The 12,671-nt window shown below is 65.7% G+C and overlaps 1 protein-coding gene across 4 annotated transcripts in view; it reads right to left on the bottom strand.

Annotated features, from left to right (window-relative positions):
* Positions 1 to 648: 648 nt before the first annotated feature.
* TRAF7 (TNF receptor associated factor 7) overlaps positions 649 to 12,671 on the bottom strand; it is a 16,755-nt gene continuing 4,732 nt past the window's right edge. The window contains exons 1-21 of one of the 4 annotated variants that reach the window (XM_032846139.1): positions 12,188 to 12,308; positions 10,093 to 10,209; positions 9,817 to 9,874; positions 8,013 to 8,104; positions 6,247 to 6,363; positions 5,807 to 5,899; positions 5,564 to 5,597; positions 4,756 to 4,939; positions 4,518 to 4,652; positions 3,637 to 3,854; positions 3,488 to 3,561; positions 3,183 to 3,231; positions 2,976 to 3,103; positions 2,724 to 2,806; positions 2,083 to 2,122; positions 1,878 to 1,994; positions 1,672 to 1,794; positions 1,347 to 1,466; positions 1,129 to 1,260; positions 916 to 1,035; positions 649 to 740 (exon numbers count right to left, since the gene is read on the bottom strand). In XM_032846139.1, coding sequence (XP_032702030.1) covers positions 726 to 740; positions 916 to 1,035; positions 1,129 to 1,260; positions 1,347 to 1,466; positions 1,672 to 1,794; positions 1,878 to 1,994; positions 2,083 to 2,122; positions 2,724 to 2,806; positions 2,976 to 3,103; positions 3,183 to 3,231; positions 3,488 to 3,561; positions 3,637 to 3,854; positions 4,518 to 4,652; positions 4,756 to 4,939; positions 5,564 to 5,597; positions 5,807 to 5,899; positions 6,247 to 6,363; positions 8,013 to 8,104; positions 9,817 to 9,874; positions 10,093 to 10,173 — 2,013 coding nt within the window. In that variant the 5' untranslated portion in view covers positions 10,174 to 10,209; positions 12,188 to 12,308 and the 3' untranslated portion in view covers positions 649 to 725. Of the gene's footprint in view, positions 741 to 915; positions 1,036 to 1,128; positions 1,261 to 1,346; positions 1,467 to 1,671; positions 1,795 to 1,877; positions 1,995 to 2,082; positions 2,123 to 2,723; positions 2,807 to 2,975; positions 3,104 to 3,182; positions 3,232 to 3,487; positions 3,562 to 3,636; positions 3,855 to 4,517; positions 4,653 to 4,755; positions 4,940 to 5,563; positions 5,598 to 5,806; positions 5,900 to 6,246; positions 6,364 to 8,012; positions 8,105 to 9,816; positions 9,875 to 10,092; positions 10,210 to 10,449; positions 10,471 to 12,187; positions 12,309 to 12,671 lie in introns of those variants that run through there. The other 3 variants (XM_032846140.1, XM_032846138.1, XM_032846141.1) reach the window with 3 other exon arrangements.

The raw sequence follows: 12,671 nt of genomic DNA, 5'->3' as shown, positions 1-12,671 counted from the left end.
GGGGATCAACCAAGGTGGCATCTGGGCGTGTGGGGCCCCTTCCAACTGTCATGCCCTGGTAATTCCCCAGGTGGGTGCGCCCGGCCTCTCTTCAGCGGGCGGCCCAGGCTGGGGCTCCAGCAAGCGGGGAGGGGGGGTTCCTAGCAGGGAGCTACTGTCAGCTGTCAATAAACAGCAGAAAACAGAGCTGCCTGGCTCACTTCTTGGGGATGTGTGTTGGGGAGAATGGGGGTCTAGCTTGTTCCCGGCAGTGAGGAGTCACCAAGAGGGCCACACCCCGGGGCTGACAAGAGGAGCCCTTTTGGGACCCCTCCCCAGCCTCCCTCCCACCAGCTGCTGGTGCCTGGGTGCACCAGCCTTCTCGGGTGGCCTCTCCGTCACCCCCCAGACTGTCCCCACTCACAGCCACAGTCTGTGCAGCTTTTATTTCAATCAGGAAGTAATCAAATCTATATACAGTCTAAAAACAGTAGAAAAGGTGAGTAAAAAGGCCCACGGTCCACCTGGGGTGGGGATGGGGTGTGGGCCGGGCGAGCATCGCACCTGGCACCCAGAGAGAGCGGCTGGGCACTGTCCTGGCTGCGACGATCACAAGGCCAAGTGGAGGGAGGCTCGCCGGGCACAGGGCAGGCGACACACCCGCCTCCCCGAGACCCCTCCCATGGTCAGCCTGGTGGGGACCGGCCTGGGAGGTTAGGAGGAAGCCAAGATGGCCCTGCATTCTGTCAGCACGTCCAGACCTGCAGAGGAAGGGCTCTGGTTCAGGTGATCCTTTGGCCACGCTGCTGTGACCCCACCCCCCGCCACACACACCTGCCCTCCCAGTGTCAGCTGCCTGGGGCTTCTGTTCCTCTGCCCCCACCCCCCTGCCCCCGGCGCACAGCGCCCCGGGAAGGCCTGAGCCCAGGCCCTGACCTTCACAGTGCTATCCACAGCGCCCGAGAAGAGCCGGCCCCGCGACACGGCCAGTGCAGTCACGCTGCCTTGGTGACGCAGCAAGGTCTGCGTGCAGATCATGTTGTCCATACTCCAGACCTGGGGGCGTGTGGAGCGTGAGCGCCCAGCTGGGCCCAGACACCCGCCCCAGCCGCCACCGCCCCAGCCGCCGCCCGCCAGGCCAGCACGCACCCTGAGCGAGCGGTCATAGGACGCGCTGAAGACTTTGGTCTGGTCTGGTGTGGAGATGACCGCCAGAGCGTACACAGTGCCCACGTGGCCTGTCAGGGTCCGCACCTGCTCCTTGGACTCGATGTCCCACACCTGCGGGAGTGGTGCAGGCAGGTCAGGGCCACGGGCTTGGGGGCCCAGGGGCCCAGGGGGAGGCCAGGCCTGGGCGTCCGCCTTACATGGATGAGGTTCTCGTAGGTGCCACAGACGATGTGGTGATTCGTCACTGCAATAGAGTAGACGCTGCCGCCAGAGGTCTGCAGGACATGGATGCAGTCGAGGGTCCGGATGTCCCAGATCTGCGGACAAGCTCAGGCCACTTGGTCCTAGGCCAGGCACCTCGGTCCCAGGGCCTCCAAGGCTTTGGGCACTGGGAGCAGCCCACCCATCCCCTGGGAAGGGTATGAGGGCCTCCCTGCCCCAGCATCGAGGAGACAGTGGAGGAGGAGCCCCCCGGGGGCAGGTCTGGGTGGTCCCGGCACCGGAAAGGGCACACGGGCCCACCTTGATTGTCTGGTAGGAGCCGCTGTACAGGTAGCTCTGGGCGGCCACCAGGGCCCGGACCCAGTGGTTGAGCCCTGTGAGCTCCTTCTTTAGCTTCAGTTCAGTGCCCACGATGTCCCAGACCTGCGGGGGCGGCCATGAGCATGGGCAGGGGGGCAGGCAGCCCCCCGATGCCCCGCGCGCAGACACACGGTGCCCTGCCCGACCTTGATGGCCTTCAGGGAGCCGCTGAAGAGCATGTTGTGTGAGGAGACCAGCGTGCACACCGGGTTGTCGTGGGCCCGGATGGTGTTCACCTTCTGCAGGTTCTGGATGTCCCACACCTGGCAAGGAGGACAGAAAGCCTCAGGCCCCAGCGAGGCGGCAGGCCTGGCTCCCCAGAGCGCACCCGCCCGCCGCAGCCCCACTCACGATGATGGTACAGTCCGCAGAGCCGCTGTACAGCTTGCACCTGTGGGAGCGGAGCCGCGGGGTGAGGGCAGCGCCAGGGCTGCTCCCGCTCCCTCGGATTTCCTGTCTCAGCGAGGGAACCTTGGGAGTAGAAGCCTGGCCCCCTACCGCCTGCCTGGCAAGTGTCGGACTGGGCTGGGAGGTAATGACCCCTGTCAGCGCTGTTGGCCGGCAAGCCGCTGCGCTCTGTCTCTTCATCTCTCACGCTCGTGTCCATAACACAGAGCCTCATGACAGGAGACAGGAGGGAAGGTCTAGAAGGGGCTATTCTGGGGGTGAGGGGGTAGCGGTGGTCCTATTCCTGAGCTGCGCCCAAGGCTCTGGCTACAGGCCGGTGAGTGGTTGCTGAGCTCCTGCCCCTGCTCTGTCCTCTGCTGCCCGAGGCACCCCAGGGCTGGGGCTACACCTCCTAAACGTACTTCTAGAGAGTGGGAGGGGCCATGCGCCACCAGCCTTGCTCGAAGGTGAGGGTGCCCCACAGGAGGGGTAGACACAGCCCCATGAGGACACACGTGACCACACAGGCTCGGCTCCTGGCCCAGGCAGTGGCAGCACGGGGTCTCCCATCCCTGGCTCTGCCTGAGCACCGTGGCCACACTCACCCTTGGATGCACAGGGCCAACACGATGCCGTCGTGGCCCTCGAGGGTCTTCTGACACTTGTAGGTGGTACATGTGTCCCACACCTGCAGAGACCAGCATGCGGGTGGGTCCCAGCGGGGTCAGCCCCATGCCAGGGGGCAGCACGGTGGGAATGGGGATGGTAGGTGTGCTTAGGGAAAGCCCTGCCCACAGGCAGGCCAGAGCTGGCAGGGGTTGCACGCATGCCTACCCTCGAGGCAAGACCCCACTCACCTTGATGGTCTTGTCAGAGGAGCCGCTGAACAGCAGGTCCCCCATGGAGTAGACACAGAGACACCACACTGGGCCCTGGTGGCCCACGAAGGTTCCTTTGCACTTGAAGATCTGCTGCGGATCATAGGCTGCGGAGACGCGAGGAGCCAGTGAGGGCCTGGCAGCGCTCAGGGGCAGTGGAGGGAGCAGCCCCAGGCCTGTACTCACATCCTAGGATGCCCATGTTCAGCCGCGCGTTGATGTGGGACAGCTCATCCTGCCAAGGCCAAGAGCGAAGGGCATGCTGGCTGTGGCTCGGTGGGCCACCTGCCCCCAGGCCGGGCCCAGCGCCGGGGCACAGGCGGTGCAGCAGCAGCCTTCCCCAGCAAACACACCTAACTCCTGTCAGGGCCCAAGCCGAGGGGCGGTCCTGTGGCCCTGCTGACCCGCCCCATGCACTTGGCCCTGCCCCGGCGGGAACCCCGCCCCCACACGTGGCCACGCCCCCACGCATGGCCATCGTCCGTGCTCACGTTCAGCATGGACGCGTCCCTCCGGAATTCCATGAGGTCTTCGCTGAGCTTGCTCTGGTTTTCATCTAGGACATCTGAGTGGCCAGAAAGACGGCGTCAGGGAGCAGGAGGAGGGGCTGCAACCCCGCCTCTCTGGGACCTGGCCTCACCGAACTTGAGCTCCAGGCTCTTCTCCAGCTGGTCAATCTTCTCGGAGAGCTTGCCCAACATGGAGCGCAGGAAGGCGATCTCCTGGTCTTTCTGGGCCAGCGCCACGTGCATCTCGTGGAAGCGGTCGTCTGTCTGCTGCAAGAACTCTTTCAGGCCCTCAAAGCGGCAAGTCTCCAGGTGCGTCTCATAGGTGTCCTGGTTCCCGATGAAGGTGCACCTGGAGGGACAGGATGGCTGCCCTGCCCACCCACTCACCGGCCTGCCTGGTGGGGCCCTCCCCGGCTCCCCATACCCCAGAATGTCTGTCGAGTCCCACTTCTCTGCCACAGTCCTCCCCACGCTGGCTGCCTGCCCATGAGTCCTGCAACCGCTCAGCACCTCGCAGGCCTCTTTGCAAGGAAATGTCACTTTGCTACTAATCAGAGCTCTTCAAGGGCTCGCCCACAGCCTCTGCCAGCCTCCCAGACCTGCCTCTTCTCTGGCCCGCCACACTCGGCTCTCCTCTCCACCCGTGTTGGCCCCCACGCAGCTCCTGGGCTCCCACGCACACATGTGTGAGTCCTCAGGGCCATCCCTGCCCCTGCCGCAGGCTTCCCGACCACTTCGAGCCCTCTGTGCTCCGAGGGTGCTCACGCTCTCCTTCACCGCACCTGTACCTCAGTTTGTGATTACAGGGATGGTGGTGTGGCTCCCGCTAGGGTCCGTCTCCCTGGGACCCTGGCTGTCTCCCCAGCGCTCAGCACACAAGCAGATCTCAACAAAGGTTTGCTGAAGGAGGGACTGTGAATGCCAGCCCAGCCCCCCACCCCCACCCCCCACCGTCCTGCCTCCCGGCCCCCAGCCCCAGGCGGCCCCCCCACAGCCCGCCCCGCCCACTCACCCGTACTTGGAGTGGGGACACTTGATGTGCTCACACTCCTTCAGGTGGGCCTCCAGGTTCATCTTGAGGAGGGGCGGGCAGCTGGGGTTGTTCGGGCATCGCACAGGCCGGTAGTCGCAGCTGCCCTCGTGGTCCCTGGTGGGGCAGGGTGCGGGGGTGGGCTTGGGGGGTTCAATGCCCAGTGGCCCACGCTCTGCACCCCTGGGCAGTGGAGATGAGGGCCGAGGGGATCACTTACTTGCGAGCGCTGAGCTTGATTGTGAAGGGGCACCCTCGGGGGTCCACCTCGAAGACGGGGGGCTTCCCACTCCCTGCCGCCCGGCAGCCGTGCCTGCAGTGGATGAAGAGCTCCCCGATCTGTTCAGCGACCGCGATGTTGTTCACCACCACCGTGAGCTTGGCGTGGTCCACGGGGCACTTCTCTGCAGGGGAGGACACGCTGACCCCACCCTCTGCCCTGGCCCCTCCCCCCGGCCCTGGCCCTCTGCTGCGCCAGTCTGTGCTGGGGGGTTGTCTCCCCCGGTGAGCAGCTGGTGGGAAACTGAGTCCTGATGTGGCAGGCCTGGAACAATGCTAGGTGGACTGACCTCTGTCCGGGGAGACCCCTCCCCCAACTCCTGGTCTACCTGCCCCACTGAGGTGCCTGGAACAGGAGGAGTGCACAGCTGGGCCACCAAGCGTGACCACTGGGCGAGCAGGAGGGGACGCTGCCTCTCGGCTGACTCAGGAGTCTGGGACAGGGCAGAGGGAGCCAGCCCGGGCCTGGGGTGCCAAGGCTTGGGACGGTGAGGTGGACGGCTCTTGCCAGAGACAGCAGCCACTGAGCCCGGGGCCCCTGAGCTGTGGGTCTCGCTGCTCTGCCCGCCCATGCGTGGAGCCCGGCCCACATGCACCCAGGGCTGCTGCTGGGGGCTGGACTCGGGACAAGCCAGCATGTACCAGGGGCCCCATCGGTGCTGGGTGTGGGCCGGGACCTCCCTGGAGGGACCCCCCCCGCCCCAAGCTGGGTAATGAAGTGGTGGGGCCCAGGTCTGGAAGGGCCTTACCTGACTTCAGAGCGCATCGACGACAGAACGTGTGCTGTGGAGACAACGGGTGGGCTTGGGCCATGACCACAGAGTCGCCCCCCACCCCCCCGGTCTGTCGCCTGCAGGGGAACCTGCTGGGCGGCCACACCAGGCCTGGAACGGAGGCCAAGGCTGCACAGCAGAGGGGCCGGCGTCCTGCTGGAGCCTCGTGATGGTGACAGGTCAGGAAGGTCCGGGCCGGGCGGGCCAGGGCAGCCTTACCCCGCATGTGGTGATCACGGGGTCCTTGAACACACCACAGCAAAGCTGACAGCAGAGCTTCACCGAGGGCTGCTCAGCAAATACCAGCGGCTCCTAGAACCGGGCCGGGCAGGGTGAGCAAACGCAGGTGTGGGAAGGAACAGGGGGGCCCAACAAGGGCCTGCTGAGGCCTGGGGCTGGGCCTGAGCTCGAGGGCCCTGGCCCTGGGTTATCAGCAAGTCCTGTCCACCTGCGATGGGAACAGAGAGGGGACCCCACGCGGGGTCCACCCTCACTCCCCAGAGCCGGTCTTGGGTAGCCCCAGGGCTGGGAAGTGGGAAGAATGGGCCTGGAGGCTAGGCCAGATCACCCCCTCCCACCAGGCCCCAGGGGGACGGTGCCGCTGCCACCGCCACCCACCGCGTCACGAGGGGCCACCCTGCTGTGGTGGACACACCTACCGGTTCCTCCTCCTCCTCGGGCAGCGAGAACGTGGAGCGCAGGGACATGCTGGACTCGGAGTGCAGAGAGCGGACGGAGATGGCCGAGTCGGAGCGGCGCGGCGTGCTGATGGGGGGCTGCGGGGCACAGGGGCAGGCGGCCCGTCAGCCAGCGGGCAGGGCAGAGCCCCCCGGTCCTGGCAGGCGCTCCCTTGGCCCCGCAGGGCCACTGCGTGTGCCCGGGAAGCCCGTGTGGTGCCCAAGCCCCGGGCCTGCCCGGCGGTCCCGGCCCTGTTGCTGGGCCACCCGCGCACGTCTGCCAACTTTCTTTGTGTAAATGGAGAGACTTCCTGCTATTCAATTCCAGGAGGACACGCTCGCCTGGCCTGCTTCCTGCTTCCCGTGAGGGAGTGTGGGCTGCACACGGGGCGCCTCCATCAGCCGGGCCAGGGCTGGCCTCACCGCCTGGATGGCTACAGAAAGGGATGGCTGGCGGAGGCTTCAGGGCTCTGGGTCCCCTGGGGCTTGGCTGCCCATCTGGCTTCCCTAGCCAGGTGCACTAGGCCAGGCTGAGGAGGCTCCCAGGGAAGGCAGGGACACCCCCCTGCCCCCCGAACCCTGGCCGAGATGCTGGAGGCAGGAAGCAGGGCCACGGGTCCTGTCTCTGCCTGAGCCACTGAGGGGGAGGGTCTGGGGGAGCACCGGGTAGGGGTGACTGTTCCCTCCCCCTTCTCGGCCTAGAACCCCCAGGAGAGATCCTGTAAGAGCAGCTGCTCCCCACCGTCCTCTTCTCCCACTCAGAAGCCTCCTTCACGAACCACAGACCTCCTGCCTCCACACCCAGCCACGGGCCCGGCTGCCCCTGCCCAGACCTCTCCGGGAGGCTGGGGAAACGGCCTCCCCGCCAGCCGCAGGTGAGTCGCGTGTCATGCGCACTGAGGCAGGCAGAACCAGAGGGAGCTCTATCTGCTTCGTGCTTCGAGAAGGCCTTGGGCACTGCCTAGCACACAGCACGCTCAAATAACTAAAAACGGTTTTTGCTCATGTTAAATTGGAAATAAGGCCTGGCAGCCCAGCATGTGAAGACTTGGGGTCTGGGGGCTGGGAGGGAAGGAGAACCAGCTGGAGTCCGTCGGGCAGACACCGGTGAGGTCCCACGGAGGGAAAGGAGAAAGCAAGGCCAGGGACAGGTGAGTGGTGGGAGGGCCTGAACCAGCCCTGGCCCAGGGCAGGTCCTCCCCTCCCCCAGTGGGCCCAGGGCCCCAACAGGCAGAGAACAGCTGTGGTGACCCTTGCCACATGGCCTGGGCACTAACAGCGAGCCCAATGCTGCCCCGACTCCCTTCCTCACCCTGGCTCTCCCATAGGCTTCCCATGCCCCACTCGGGCCGCCCACCCTCCAGTCACCTGCTTGGGCCTCCCACCTCCACCCAGCAGCCCACCCGCTCATTCTCTACTCAACAGTAGAGGCAGCTTTAAACACGAAAACCTGATCTCGTGACAACTTTCCGTGGCTCCCACGGTTCCAGCCTGTGGGCCCTGCACAACCTGGCCTAGCTGCCCTCTCTGGCCGCTTTGTTCCATGCAGTCCAGCCATGGGTGCTGAGGCCTTAGGGTGTCCGGACACACCAGCCCTCAGCCTCCCCAGCCTACTATACCCAACAGACCTTAGCTCGCGGCCTGCCTCCCAGCTGAGCCTTCCCCTTCAGCTACTCCTGGGACTTGGCCGTTGAGAAGGATGACAAAGCGGGAGGCTGTGGGGAGAGGTGGTCACGGCACAGACCTACCATGCTGTCCTCCTCATCCCTCGGGGAGTAGGCGAGGCTGCTGGAGGAGGACGGCGTCCGGCGGTGCTGTTTGTACGTGCTGGTCCCATCAGCTGTGATCAGAAAAGAGGGCGGGGATGCCATGAGTGTTAGCCACGGGAGCACGCCCAGCCCATCGTGGTGGGAGGTGGGCCCCCTGGACAGATGGGCCCAGCAGGGGTGGGGGGTACTGAACCCAACATGGAGCTAGTCCTCTCCAGGAGGTCTCCCTGCCTCCACGCACTACCACCGTCTCCTCCTCGACCTGAGGGCTACTAGGCTGGGGCTGGGCTGGTGGGCAGCTGGGAAGTCACTGCCCCCAGCCAGGGGGCTATATAGGGCAAGGTCAAGAGCATGAGCTGGCCTGAGTCCCTAGCTAGAGCCCAGGGGGCCCAAGAACGGAGCAGCCCCTGAGACTCAGATCCCTGGGCAGGCTGAACAGAGGGTGGGGGGCTCTTCTCTCTGCCTCTGCCAGCTCCCACACCCAGCCCGATCCCGGGGTCACCCTGCGCCCGGCGGAGGCGCGAGGCCAGCACCTGAGTGATCACACCTGTGGCCGCTTGCTGGGAGCTTTGGCCCTTGAGGAAACCCTGCTGGGGGCGGAGGGCTCTGAGAGACTCACGAGGGGGAAAACGGAGGGACAGAGAGGTCTGAGGCCCCTTGGCTGGTGTGTGGTGGGGACAGGGAGACAGCCCACTGTTGGGGTCCACGAAACTTCCACCTGTTCCCCTGCCCAGAACCTGAAACCAGCCTCAGGCCTTCTCAGAGCACTCCATCGAAGGTGTTGGTGAGGGGTCCTCGTGGGAGCCCGAGAACCTTCCTCACAGGCCCTGCAGGCACCAGCCTCAGGTCCCAGCCAGACCCAGACATCACAAGCAGCCCCAAAGACCTGGGGTCACGATTCAGGCTTTGAGCAGCTGCTGTGTTTCCCTATCCGTAAGGTGAGGGGCCAGGTGAAGCCATTGTTCACGCCCGGCTCGACCCATCTCCGACCCATCTCCTCCACAGGGGGACTGGATGGTGGGGCGAGAGCCTGGGAGCTGCGGACGCCAGGCTGGGGAGCTGGGCTGCTTCTGGAAAGGGCTGAGGCGTTCAGGAGAGCGCCTTGGGTGATGGGATGAGAGGGGACATGCACTTCTTTTTTTCAGAAGAGAACACCGAAGAAGAAAAGGCACTTTCAGAGCGTCTGGCTGGGTCACGCGTGGCGAAGGAGCTGGTGTGAGCACAGGCACCACCCGCCGGAGGAAGCTCGGGCAAGCGGAGACCCCAGCTGCAGAGCAAGAGTAGCGCAGGGAACCAGCAGGACACACACTGAAGTCTGCCCAGCCCCACGAGGAGGGGCCACACAGCCCACCCCCGGGCACTCGGGAACATTAGCTCCTGAGGGCCTTGAACACACAGCCGGTGGTGGGACCTGGCTGTGGAAAGGATTCCTGTGAGTACTTGTCACCCACCCATGCCCCCTGTGCTCCCCAGCCCTGGCCTTTTGGGGGGCTGCTAGGAGCCTGGGGCGGGGATGACCTGGGGCTCACCAGAACAAGGGAAGGTGGGTGGGGGTGCTGGCGAAGTCTGGGCAGCCCCCGCCCCACAAACAGGGAATGGAGAAGGCCCTGGGGAAGGGGCGGGGGCGGCAGTGTGGAGGAGGAGCCAGGAACCGGCCTGCGGACTCCGGCCCACTCTCCAGCACCAGGCCCCCCAACTGCCACCCCTGCGGGACCCTGGCTGGCAGGAATCTGGGGCCCCCAGGTTCTGCACAGCCCAGAGAGGCCTGGGTTCGCAGGCTCACCTTTCGTGATGGTGGTGACGGCAGAAAAGGCAGGCCCAAAGGTCGTTTCCATTCTGGTCTGGAGGGAGAATGCAGGAGACTTTGGCACCGAGCCCCAGAGAAGACGGGGACACACACAGGAGTGCGCACGGACACACTCTCCTACCGATGTTCCCGCGTGCATGTACACAGGGACACATCACCGATACGCCCGCCCGGCCCTCCCACGGGCCCCCGGGGTGGGGAGGGGACAGCTTTGGAAGCTGGGGAGCCCACAGCCATGAGGTCCGCTCTTACCGCGGCTGTGGCGTCTGCGGCGGGAAGGTCGGCAGGGCCCCCCGAGAAGCGGTTGTAGCGGGCCTTCTTGCCAGAGCTCATGCTCTAGAGGAGTCTAGGGTCCTCCGGCCGCGTCTCCTGTTGGGGGGGGGCCCACGAGGGAGGGGCTTCAGAGATGGTGGCCTCGGCCCCTGTCAGACGCCCTGCTCTGGCTGGTCCACGATGGGCACCCTGGCCTCTCCGCCACTAGGCCCGACCGGAGGACAGGAGCCGGCCGTGTGGGCAAAGTCCCTTCCCCTCCCTCCCGCCCGCCCCAGGTGTGCACAGCCCCGAGGGAGGGAGGAGGCCCTGGGTGTAGGCAGGCGGCAGGCACTTCACCTTCCTTCAAGGCCTAGCCCCGTAGAAAAGCCACCAACTCCGCCCCAGAGGTGGAGAGCCCTCAAGGCACTCCGTCGGGTCCTCTGGGTCGGAGGGCAAGTGTCCGGGGGCCTTGGCTGGTTGGTGGTGTGGCACCATGGTGGGATCAAGCCCCATGCCCCTTTCTTGTCAGGGTAGGTGCGATCGGCCTACTGCCGAGCTGGGTGGTGGGTGACGAACCTCTGGTGTGGCAATGGGGGTGCTGCTCCAGTCTGCCGGGCGGAAGGACAGCGGCCACGCCCCAGAGAGCCTGTCAGTGACGCACCTGGGGCCCAGCACTCAGCCTCATCACACAGGTCAAGCCATTTTCAGGCAGGAGCAGGAGGTGAGAGCCCTGACTCCTGAGCTTGGGCAGGCCCCCTACTCTGGAAACAGGGGCTATGCTCTGATGCCCCAGCGCAGGACTTGGGCTGAGATGGCAGGGAGAAGGTACAGGGGAACTCCTCCTGGCCTCTGAGAATTGCCCCCGCGACAACACACACATATACCCGCAGAGGGGCCTGCCTGGGCCCCCGGAGCACTAGCTGCTAGAGCCCTCCAGAATGCGTGTCGGCTAGGGGGAGCTGCTCCTTCGCAGGGGCAGTGCCCACCTCCCCAGGGCCTCTCCCAGTGTCAGGGTCTCCTGCTCTGGCCCCCAGTCAGCTGTAGCCACCCCAGCTTCGAGGCAGGCACCCCCTGCAGGAGGAGGGCCACACACCAGGCACCCAAGTGTTCTCTACCCTGGAGACCAGCGAGCAGCAGCCCCCTTGCCACACCAGAGGTTCGTCACCCACCACCCAGCTCGGCAGTCAGAACCGGACTCAGCAGGTCCCGAGGAGGTCAGCTGGTCTCGCTCCTGTGGGGCGGGAGGGGTGTGGCAGGCTGGGCCCACGCTGTGGTTCCATGCTGAGCCTCCCGCCCTGTGGGAGCAGGCAAGAGACACACTCTGTGCCCACCCAGTATATGTAAAGCCCGTGGCTGGCTCCTGCACCTTCTCCTCTGGGCCCCGGCCCAGCTCCCTCACATAGACACTCCAGAGCCACTCAGTGGTCCTCCAAGTCCACAGGGAGGGGCTGGCCCTCTAGCCTTGCGTCCCCACACTGTGCTCCGGAGCTATCTGTTGCTGCCCACCCTGCCCCACTGCCTCCTCTCTCTCCTGCCTGCCCCTTCAGATGTCCCCTGTAATGCCAACCTCCCAGTCTTCTGGACTCAGGCCTCCATGGGATAGCGGTCAGCCAGAGCTGGCACGGCCACAGAGCACCAACCTCCACCACCCCCCCCAGGTGCTCACAGTGCCCAATGGGGGTCTGGCTAGATAGAGGGACCCAAGAGGTTGGCCGAAACCTCGCCCTCCTGCCCACCACACCCTCTGCTGGGAGGGACTCAGGGGACTTGGCTGTGTGTCCCAGACCAGGCTGTCCAGTGGCTTGTCCTCTTGAGGGCAGCAGGGAGAAGCAAGGTTCCTGGGAGTGGGCAGTATCAGGCCCTTGGACAGAGGTGGGAATATAGCCTGTCCATATGCCCCACCTCCAGTGGCTCTGCTGTCTCCAGGCTAAGCAGGAAATCATGGGGGCCACCGTGGCTGGGGTAAGGTCCAGACAGCTCAGAGGAGCGCTGGGACTCATCTCTCGGGAAGCCCGAGGTTTGCTCCAGCCTCGGCACCAGGGGGCTTGCTGAGAGGAGGGGGGTGCTCACGGGGAGGCGGCTGGCCTACACTGACCTGGATTTCACAGCCCATCTGCCCCCTCTGCTGCACGCTCCCGAGGCCCAGAGGCAGCAGCTGGGAGCACCCACGGTCCAGGCAGCCGGGGACCCCAGCAGGGACTCCCCCATGGGACCGTGGCCAGGCCGCCAGCCCCCGTGGGGCCTGCATGCCCGTCGCTGTGGTCTGAGAGAGCCGGCGTCTGGCGCTCCCTTGCTCCGAAGTGAAGTAAACAGAAAGGCACGCAGGGCCACATGCAAATCCGCTGGAAAGTCCCCGGACAGCCAGCAGCGGCCCTGGCCACAGACACACGGTGGCGGCAGGACTTACAGGCCTGGCCCAGGCGCAAAGCTGAGCGACAGAAAGAGGGAAGGAGCTGCTTTCCCGTTTACATGTGTTGGCGTGCGGCCCCATCCGGAGACCCCAGGTAGGCGGGACCCTGGCTGCAGGCCACGCCCCCCCCCCCCCCCCCCCCCCCCCCCCCGCACCCGCCCCCCCCCCC

Source organism: Lontra canadensis, unplaced genomic scaffold (genome assembly GCF_010015895.1).
Source record: "Lontra canadensis isolate GAN:19392208 unplaced genomic scaffold, GSC_riverotter_1.0 scaffold171, whole genome shotgun sequence".
NCBI classification, from domain to species: domain Eukaryota; kingdom Metazoa; phylum Chordata; class Mammalia; order Carnivora; family Mustelidae; genus Lontra; species Lontra canadensis.
The sequence above is the reverse complement of the archived record's forward strand: the minus strand, read 5'-3'. Positions and strand labels throughout refer to the sequence as shown.